This window comes from Halyomorpha halys, unplaced genomic scaffold, assembly GCF_000696795.3.
Source record: "Halyomorpha halys isolate HHAL.00 unplaced genomic scaffold, Hhal_1.1 Scaffold321.1, whole genome shotgun sequence".
Classification (NCBI taxonomy): domain Eukaryota; kingdom Metazoa; phylum Arthropoda; class Insecta; order Hemiptera; family Pentatomidae; genus Halyomorpha; species Halyomorpha halys.
This window is the reverse complement of record NW_027115809.1, coordinates 219208-229513: the sequence shown is the minus strand read 5'-3', so window position 1 is coordinate 229513 and position 10306 is coordinate 219208. Positions and strand designations below refer to the sequence as shown.

Genomic DNA, 10306 nt, shown 5'->3' with positions numbered 1-10306 from the left:
TATATATATATACAATTTTCCATACCTGTACTTAATCATTACAGATTGTGGATATGGAAATTTTAACAATGTTTCCATGATAGGTACATGACCATTTATACAGGCAGCGTGTATTGGAAGCCATTTTTCAACAGTTGACTCATTAACTAGCTCTGGAAATTTCTACAGGAAAAAACAAAACACTAAATTAAATTTAAAATTCTATAGAGACCTATTAATTTAAATGCCATTTAAAAAAAATAACTTTCACATAAAATGAATGATAAACAATAATATACAAGAGCAGCACATTCAAGCCAAAAGCAAATCCTGGCCAATTATAACAGAAATCTGTAATAAATATACATGGATTATAATTTTCTTCTCTAGTGATGACTGGATGGTTAACAATGTCTACCCAATGATTAGTACTAAAATTGCAAACAAATAATTCTTAAATAAACCTTAGGGTTATCATGCTTCTCCATAGATCAATATTACATATTGATAAAACCTAACTTTAATTTTAAGATAAATCCTTCTTCTTTCTCTGCCTCTTTGTGCCATTCCTCAATACAATGGAGCTAGTCGCTTCCCAGTCCTCGATACGTTCCCTGTTCATTACAGCAAGAGTTTTGCTCCTGTCCTCTGTATATAACCCTTAAAAAAGATTTTGGGGCATCTTTGGAGTCCCCTGCTGAGTGAGGAGACTTCTATAACCTTTCTGGGTTCACACACCTCACCCATGAGATAGGCATGGCCAAACTACTTGAGCTGTTGCTTTTCAGATGCTTATTCTCTAATTTTGCACACTATCTTTCCTTGTTTTACAGAGAATGCTAAATTTATGCTCTCAGCTGACGTTATGCTTGATAAATAACTCAACTTTGACTTCCATATGTAAGAGTTGGGAAGTAAACTAGAGAATTATGAATAAGCCAATAATGCACTAGTTGTTTATTCCATGTTATATAATTAATCTTAACATTAAAACTGATGTATTATATAATTTATTTGGCTAAAATGTATTAAAACAGATCAATAAGTAATTATCAGGATAAAAATTTTATAATCATTAAATAATTTGAAGGACAATAAATTTTCAATTTAATTCTTGATTAGTTAAAATAATTACCTTAAGTAGAAGTTCCACAATATCCTTCCTCCCTTTGACACATGCTATGTACAATGGAGAATATCTCGTTACAGGATGGGATCGGCCATCTGCTCCTGCATCCAACAATAACTTAACGATTTCCTTCCTACCACATTCACAGGCGCTGGAGCGAAAAAACAAAATTACTTATTTATTTTAACCACATTTAGTGGACGATAGAAAAGAGTTAATAGTACTTTAAATAAAATAACTAACATGTAGTACTATAATAAACTTAATTGCTATTAAACATTGCAATGGGGCAACATTGTTACACTTCAGCATTTATTTAGAAAAAAAAAAAAGGAAAGGAAACAACTTATTTAGCTTATTGAATAATTTAATTCTGTAGCTATTAATCAATTTCATAATACTTGGGACAAGCAACATTTTTTTTTGTAAAATACTTGTTAAATTTAATATAAATCAAACTAAATTTTTTTTTTATACAAAAAATGAAACATGACCAGTTTTAAAAATAATGTAAATGATTGGATCAATAATGTGATACTAAAATAATAAATAATTTATAGCAAAGAACATTGACGCAATGTTTAAATAATGAATTTATAATGATTGGAAAAAACCTACATACAGGTATAGTAATGTACTTGATCCATGGGGCTGTATGTTGACAACAGATGGTGCATCGTCAGCCAGTTCCGTGATGACCTGTCGAGCCACAGCTATATCACCGCTGATTATCGCTTCTCTTAGAGTTCTGTGGCTGCTCTGCCGAACACTTTCTCTTGCCTCTGGATATTAAAAACACTTAATTAAAAGAAACTAAAAATGAAACAAAGAACTTTCCACATTATTGAAACTGAAAATAAATTTGTTATCTATATGAATTACAATAAGTTTAAAATTAAGAAATATGATTATTTATATTTTTTATTAAATGATAATGTGGCATAACATGATAAATATTTTTGTAGTATTAAACAAGTCATTTCTTTAATTTTTTTATCATGCTGCTTTAATTAATATATATGAGGTAATTAAGTAATTTATTTTATCTCTTTTTATTGAAAATCAAAATTAGTTTATACTTCTGTTCAGAAGCTCTAATTTATAGTATATTTAAACATTTTTTTAAAAATATTTAATACTACCTGAGACCACCATAATTTTAACTGCTAAAGTCTTCAAAATATGGAATGGATTTTGAGTACAATGAACCTATTCCATTGAAATATTTAACTTTGTTAAACATATCCAGTATATTTTAAAATTCCATTTCAGTGATTTTGTAATTAAAATTTTTTTTTTGTAAAAATTATGGATAGTCCCTAAAGTAACATAGTGTAAAGTGGTGTAATTGTTATGGGTCATAAATCTTAGTTAAAACCAAACTTTTTTTACATTTTGAAAACTCATACAATAAGTACAAGTAATTCTCAACTATTTATTTATTTTTTCTATATCCAGGACTTTTTTTAATATTTTTTAAATTTACTTTGTTTCTTTTAATTAATTACAAAGTTTTTTTTGTACTTTTACTTTTTATATCTATAACTCCAAAATCCAGTGAAGTAAAAAAAAAAAGAATGTAAATATTATAAATCCATTAAATTATTTAATGGAATAATCATTTTATTTTGTCACTTTTCATAGTACATATCTCTATTCTCTTAAAATATTATTGTTTTATTTTGGTTGTATCTAGTTTAAGATATATAATTTCATAATTTTATCAATAACTATTTTTCCTTTTTCCAAACTAAATTGAGTAGTTTAATTATGTAAGAATCAAGCATGCAAATTTCTAACCCAAATAAAATTGATTGTGCAATTGATGCAAAAAATATATGGTTATATAAACAACAGAAAATAATTCCAATATCTACACTTTGTAAATAAAATTTGGTTAATTGAATTATAATAAAAAAATACTAATTTACTTAATTAATAACTTTTTGAACAGGAAAATATACGATGCGATTTTTCTGGATGAGGTAACCAGTAGGAAAATTCAGTTTACGCTATTTGGAACTTTTTTTCCGTTTATTAAAACTACTGGGATATCTGAAATTAGTTTAACATATTTTATAAATATAATTTTCACATTTGTTAGTGCGTGAAATAATTTGTTATACCTTTTCATTACTGTTTCCATGTCTTTTAAATTGATATAATTATATTTTTTCGATGATTATAATTTCACACAGATTAAAACCAGAAACTTCCCTTATTATAATATATCACTATTACAAAACTTGGTCTGTTACCCCTTATCTTATGTCTCATTAATACCTTCCCTCTATTTTTTTGGTTTTGCTATTATCCAGATCTTTATAATATAAGAACTCATTAGGAAGAAGCAATTCCACAAAATATCTAATTGTCAAAGATAAAAGCTTCTATTAGTAAAAGGAATTAGTTTTGAATTTTTAAAGAGTTTAAGTTATAATATGTGCCAGAACATATTTTATTATTGCTGAAAAGCAATTTATTTAAACTAATTACCTATTAAATTACAATAAAGCTATAAAATATCACTATACAATTGAAAAACTACCAATCATCTAAAATTAATAATAATATTTATTAAATACTGAGAGATGAATTAATTTGATCACAACTCAATTGTTATTATTACTTATTTATTTACCTGCATCTGGAGATATTTCATCAATAAAAAATGTATAAGCATCACAGCCACATTCAATAGATGGTAAATCAGTGTACTCTAGGTTATGATCAGGTGCTATCATAATTTTTTAACAAATTAAGTAGAAAAATGCTATGTAAATATGCTAACTGGGTAAAAAAATATGTTGAGTGCCAAGAACATAAAAGATGTATCGTAAGATCCAGACTAAACATTTTAACACCCCCAATTGAAATAACACCATTCATGAATATGAGGGAGGACTGTTATTTTAAGAATCCTGTTATCCTTGGTTTCTGGTGGCTTCAGTTATATAACAGTATCGATATTTTCCTTAATTGAGTTATAAAGTATTCTGTATGGCATAAATTAATTTTTTATATGTAATAATAATTATTATAGAAATTTAGTACAATAAATTATTCAAAACATAAAAAAAATTAAAAATTAAAGAGGAAAATACTGCAAAAAAAATAAACTCTAAATTCTAAAATATTTTTTAAATTGTTATTATTAATTATTCTTCACTTAATTATAAAAATTAAATTACACTTAAATATTGAAAATTTAATAAAAATAATTCTAAACATTTATATTGGAGGAATACTTTAACAAAAGACAATACATTCACTTTTGCAAAATTATTATTATTTAACTTGGGAAGATCCATGGATGATGAAGTTAAATAGGTAAGTTAAATTTTTATTAAAACTGCTGATTTTAAGACCTATTTGCTATTTGACAGAAATAACTAAAATTTTAAAATAAACTGTGTAAGTTTTAGACAATTTTAATCTGTAAAAAAAAAAAAATTACTTTGTAGAAGTAGATGTATTAACTTTTGATAGAATGAACTTCATTTATTTTCTCAGACAGATTAAAAACAAATATTAATCCTTTTACTCAATAAGAATGTAGATATAAAAGAAATAGAAGTCACATTGTGAACTAACTTTATATAGGTGAAACATGGCTAGAAAAGAAAAAAGTTGCAATCCACTTTATATATGAATATAGATTTTAATAATATGACAGGGGAAGAAAAAAAGTTTGAAATAACCGATAGAAAGGGCTGAAATGTTACAAAGGTAAAATATATAAAAATGGAATAAAACTGCTATAACTTAAGAAAATAAAAATTGTTATTAGATAGTTTTGGGGAGCGTGGTGGCACTGTGATAAGGCAAAATACTACTAACTCCAAGCACCCGGGTTCAAATCTGGCTGGGCAGATAATTATTTTCTGTTACACTGTAGCTATGAGTCAATCCTATGGGTTATAGAGCTGAGGTCCACCCAGTCTCATAAAGTGGGTACCCTTAATTGGGAAAAAATCTGGCAGTTGAAAGTGATTCTGACCAAATCACTTCCTTGTATAACCATTGTTCTAAAAACAGTGCTTTCTTACAAAGTACTGAATCCTTCATGGGTCGTAGGGGTTCGAATCAGATAGTTTTATAATGTGGGTTTAATTTTCTTGAGGTTGATGTTTAAGATTTTTTTCTCAATAATTTTGATTGATATTTAACAATTGAAATTTTAATATATATTTTTGTAAATTTTTACACACCTAAAGATTAACAATAATAAATGGGCCACATTCTGCAGAAAGGAATCAACCCTTAAATTTACAAAATATAAGTCAATACTATATTAGTTCCTATTGTACCACTCCATACTGGCTAAAAAAACACTGAACCGTGAACATGGAACCATACCACAAAAATATGTATTATCTGTTGATGTTGAAAAATGTTTGAGAGACCATCTTTGCATAAAATAAAAGTTTTATTTTTTAAAATGCTGTTAGTAGAAGTAATTAATCAGTACGTATATGGTTCTATTTATGAACTTTTCATTGGCATCAATTTTCTCAGGTTAATTAATAAGTGGATTCATTACCTCCTACAGAATGTGGTCTAAATATGTGATTAATGAAGAATAAATTAAACTAATGATAATTACTGCTCTTTCGGCAATAAAAGGACAATCTTTATTTATATAATAAACATAAATCAAAATAAAAACTATTAAAAAAAGTATCAACATCTTGATACCTACCGGCAGCTTTTTTTAGTATTTTCATACATTCAGCATGTTCTGACTTTTCAGCTATATCAAGAGCAGTTAATCCATTTGCATCTTTAGCCATCAAATCAGCTCCATTTTGGACCAAAAGAATTATATTGTTTACAAATCCGTGTTCGGAACAAACATGTAAAGGTGTCTGAGAAAATGAAATAAATATAAAATTAAAAAAGTAGAAACAATAACAAAATCAATTAAAAAATGTTCAAAATTTATTTTACCCGACTGTCCCCTCTAGGGCCGCAGGGTATGTTTGGGTCAGCTGTGAATGATGTTAACAATAAGTAATACCTACTAAATCGTAATAATAAAACATGCTTAAATTATTTTATAAATAAAAAGATATTAAGTACCTCCAGCTTGTAAAAGAATTCTTAGACATGTCGAGTTTTCAGTGGTAGCAGCAGCATGCAGTGGTGTTCTTCCCCAAGAATCCTGACTGTTCATATTACTTAACTGGTCTCCTCTCAAGAGATCTTCCAGAAGTTCTGCATTGTCCCATAATGCAGACTAAAATAAGAAATCTATTATTATTATGTAAACTAACAAAATTAATATTAAATAATTAGAATTTTAACCATACATTTTTAATATTAGACTAAATTTCTTTCAATAAATTTAAGTAAAAAAGAGACCAATAAAAGGATTACAAATATTTTCCAAGAGTAAAACATGCAAAATTCACTTTAAATTTACTGCTTAGTGATATATTGCTTTCCTCACATCATTATGTAATTTATTATAACAAAATATAACAATGCAATTTTTATACAATTTAAAAACAAAAAAATAATTGCATCATCTCAAAGACATATTGTTTCTGACCATTGTTCTGTAGAATAGCTATACAATGTTTTCAGACTTGGAGAATTCTATTGAGATAGCCCTAGAATTATGTTTTTTATAGTTTTATTATGAATGGCATACAGATTTTAGTGGCACATTAAGTGATTAGAGCTTAAGTGATAATACATCTTCAAATTTTATAAAAAAACAAAACAAATATAATACTATTGGTTTTAAACTGTATTATTTTTTCATAATATAACAAACTATTTAAATCAAGGGTACGAATGAATAATCTATACAAGGGTTAAATTAAGAAAAAAAGTATTGTTTATAGACGAACATGAAACTAGCAATCCAAGATTCATTGCATTAATGTACACATAATTAAAAATATAATTATTGTTATGTTATTATCATAATAAATGTAAGTACCATATAGAACAGATTAACAACCGAAATATCACTTAGTATACAACAAAATTTCTTTATCTCATATATAATATACAACATTAAATTTTCTAAATTAAAGGAAATTATACAGCCCAAAAAAATAGTTAACAAGAAGTGGATAGTAATAATAATAATTAGCCACAAAACAATCATTAGTGCTGAAAATCACCAAAACTTGTAAATTATTTATGACCATTATAACATGTATTTAAAAAAAAAATGAAATATATTAAAGTACTATTTACTTCATGCTAATATGGAAAATATTTCCTAATAATTAATCAATATAAAATTTTTCACTGGTTTAAAATAAAACTTGTCTGACCATAAAATTACACTAAAAAGGAATAGATTTTGTTAGAATAAGTTGTTAATAGTAAAATAATTATTCAATTAAATATTTAATCACATTTACAGACAGATAAAAGATTTGAAATTTCCAGTCAAACTGATTAGTATAATATAAACTGACTTGTAGGTGAAAGACCATTATCGGAAAGTCTAAACAGGAGGACAAATCAGTCAAATTAATATTTTATAAATGAAAAGTTCTATCTGTTGAAGTACATTAGTAATAAAATAGGAAATCAGTCATTTGGAGGGAGATCACAGAAGAATATGAAATAGAATTGACAGGACATATTGAAAAGTTAAAATGTACAGGTATAATACCTATAACCCCGTTCACTTTTTCTAGGGTATATGAAACAAAGATTTAGGCTGTGGTATAAGATAGCTGAATACATCAATGTTTCTAAGAAATTTCATTAAATGGTATTTGATTTCCATAGTTTCAATTCAAAAATGCATGTAATGATGACGAATATGGGCAAAGAATTTTAATAAAACTGTAACTCAAATCAATAAAAAATTAATGTAACCAAATATAATAAAAAGAGGACCAAATAATTAATGTTTTTATAACAGATTATTGACCTGGTGAAGCAATCTGCCACTGAAATCCTCCTCTTCAGGTGTAAGAGGCTCCATTTTGAACATCCTACGCCAAAATAGTTTCCATATTCCAAAAGGGGATATTGGTCAATTTGAAAGGAAGACTAGTGGGCAGTTTGTATACTCTTATCATTTTCCGAAGAGCACAATTACTGCACTAGTAACACTTCCATAACCTCCAAGTTCTCCCCCTCCCCATGTTTACCAACACTATTCCAAACATTTCATTAACGATGTCAACCCGTATTTTATTTTATTTGGGGTTCAATTTAAATTTTCATCTAAAATAATCCAATTGAAGTGATACTTTAATTTAATGGATCTATAATATTTAATAGAGGATCTATAAAGTAAAATGGATTATACGGTGCAATGAAACTTAGGGTACTATATATCAGTATTTCAAGCCACACTTTAATATTTAATAAAAGATGTTTATAGCAATATCTTTATTAACTTGAGTGATATATAAATTTTAATAAAGGTGTCTATAATTTGCCACCCTTTTCTTGCGAGAGGGGGAGTGATAATAACAAGGATTAACGAACCGGAAGATACCATTTCGACACCACCTGTATCCTTGCCTACAAACCACTCTCCACTGAACACAGTCAAAATACAAATTAAAGGTCATGCTTAACATGGACTTCCCAGCGGGGGGCAGCTGCCCCCTCCCTAGAAGTTAAAACAATTATTAATTTAATAGAAATTTTTTTTTTTCTTCAAGCAAATACTAATTTCAATAAATAATAAAGCACAACAACAATTATATTTAATTTTGTTTTCATTTGCCTCCTCCGTGTTGAAATGTCACAACCTGATTGACTATGGTTTGCCCCCCCTAGTTTTGATCTTGGGTACGCTCTTGATGCCTAACAATCTACCCGCGAGCGTATCGGTCTGTTATTTGGACATTTAAGCCCAGGTTCCACGGTGACAACGATAGTGATAGTGAAAGTTGTTACTGATACTAGTATCATATGGACAATGACATTTGTTCTCGTTACAGTAGTGTCATAATATTAGAATTTACTTGATACTTCCTGGAACTATCAACTAATAGCGCATGCATAACGACTAACTGTCACAGTGAATTGTCGTACCTTACTATCTTGAAGTAGTACACGCCTTGTGTAACTTATAAACTTGTACGTTTCCAGTGGTCATCAGGTTTGTCTCATTTATTCACCAAGTTGAACTGCATTGTTTACTATCAGTTTTTAAATAAGGTGTGATACGTTATCTCTGTATTCTGATATTACGTACACGCCAGACATCTATTACGTGGAAATGAGCCTTAAAAATCCAGTCAAGACAAAGACAAAAGCATGGAAAAAAAAAGTATAGTAATAAAAAAATCAAACAAGATTGGTCCATCCGTTTGCGAGAAAATCTTGGGACGTACAAAAAATCAGCCAGACTAATAGTTTTTTTTCCATCCATTTAAGATCCATCGAAAACCAAACATAAAAAAAAATTGTCCCGATAACACTGGAACCTGATAACCTATAATTGTGAAAATAAACGACCATTCTGAAGTTTACCACGAGTGCTAGTTTATCTATCTACGCTACTAATCCTGGGTCCCCCTCTCTGGAATTTAGTTCATGAAGAACTAGCTACTAGGGAGTGCAAAGTTCCCGATCACATGTCTATCGTATGTGAACGACTTGGCAACTGAGGTGGCTTCAACTAGCAGAACTGTGGTTAAAACAGAGGAAGAAAAATATGCTAACCTGGTGGGTGCATTGTTTGCGAGAAGAATAAGATGGCTGTTTGGAGGTTCAGGGTGAGAAGATCAGTCCTAGTGAGGTGGTAACCTACCTCGGGGTAGGTTTGAAAGGAAGTTTAATCTCACGTTTAATACTTGGAAAAACAGAGTAATTTTCGCCTTGAATGGATTCCTTCGTGTTGGTGACGTATTGAAGGGTCTCCGGTACCCAAAGACAATGACGATCTACAAAGGTGTGGGGTTAGGGATCTTGTGGTGCTCATCCACCAATTGGAATTCGAACCGCGTTAAATGAAAAAATAATAGGTTGGCATTGGCTGAGAGGATGACTCTGTTACGAGTCACCAAAGTATACTGGAATGTCTCACGAGACAGTGGATGCTCTTGTGGGGGGATACCTTTCAATCTCTTCCTGCAAGAATATTTGATCAAAGATGACCTATAGGAGAGAAGGCTCGTTACGGATCATGGAGAATCTGCGAGTTGAGTTGAGGAACAATCTAATAGTTGGAATGAAATATTTGAGATGGGGAGAGGTAACTTC

At 28.9% G+C, this 10306-nt stretch overlaps 1 protein-coding gene across 4 annotated transcripts in view; it reads right to left on the bottom strand.

Annotated features, from left to right (window-relative positions):
• Positions 1-8219, bottom strand: part of Lrrk (Leucine-rich repeat kinase) — a 26100-nt gene extending 17881 nt beyond the window's left edge. The window contains exons 1-7 of one of the 4 annotated variants that reach the window (XM_014421455.2): positions 8013-8219; positions 6191-6347; positions 6059-6099; positions 5811-5976; positions 1731-1890; positions 1115-1259; positions 26-162 (exon numbers count right to left, since the gene is read on the bottom strand). In XM_014421455.2, the coding sequence (XP_014276941.1) occupies positions 26-162; positions 1115-1259; positions 1731-1890; positions 5811-5976; positions 6059-6099; positions 6191-6347; positions 8013-8075 (869 nt within the window). In that variant the 5' untranslated portion in view covers positions 8076-8219. Of the gene's footprint in view, positions 1-25; positions 163-1114; positions 1260-1726; positions 1891-3749; positions 4105-5810; positions 5977-6058; positions 6100-6190; positions 6348-8012 lie in introns of those variants that run through there. The other 3 variants (XM_014421458.3, XM_067052773.1, XM_014421456.3) reach the window with 3 other exon arrangements.
• Positions 8220-10306: the final 2087 nt, after the last annotated feature.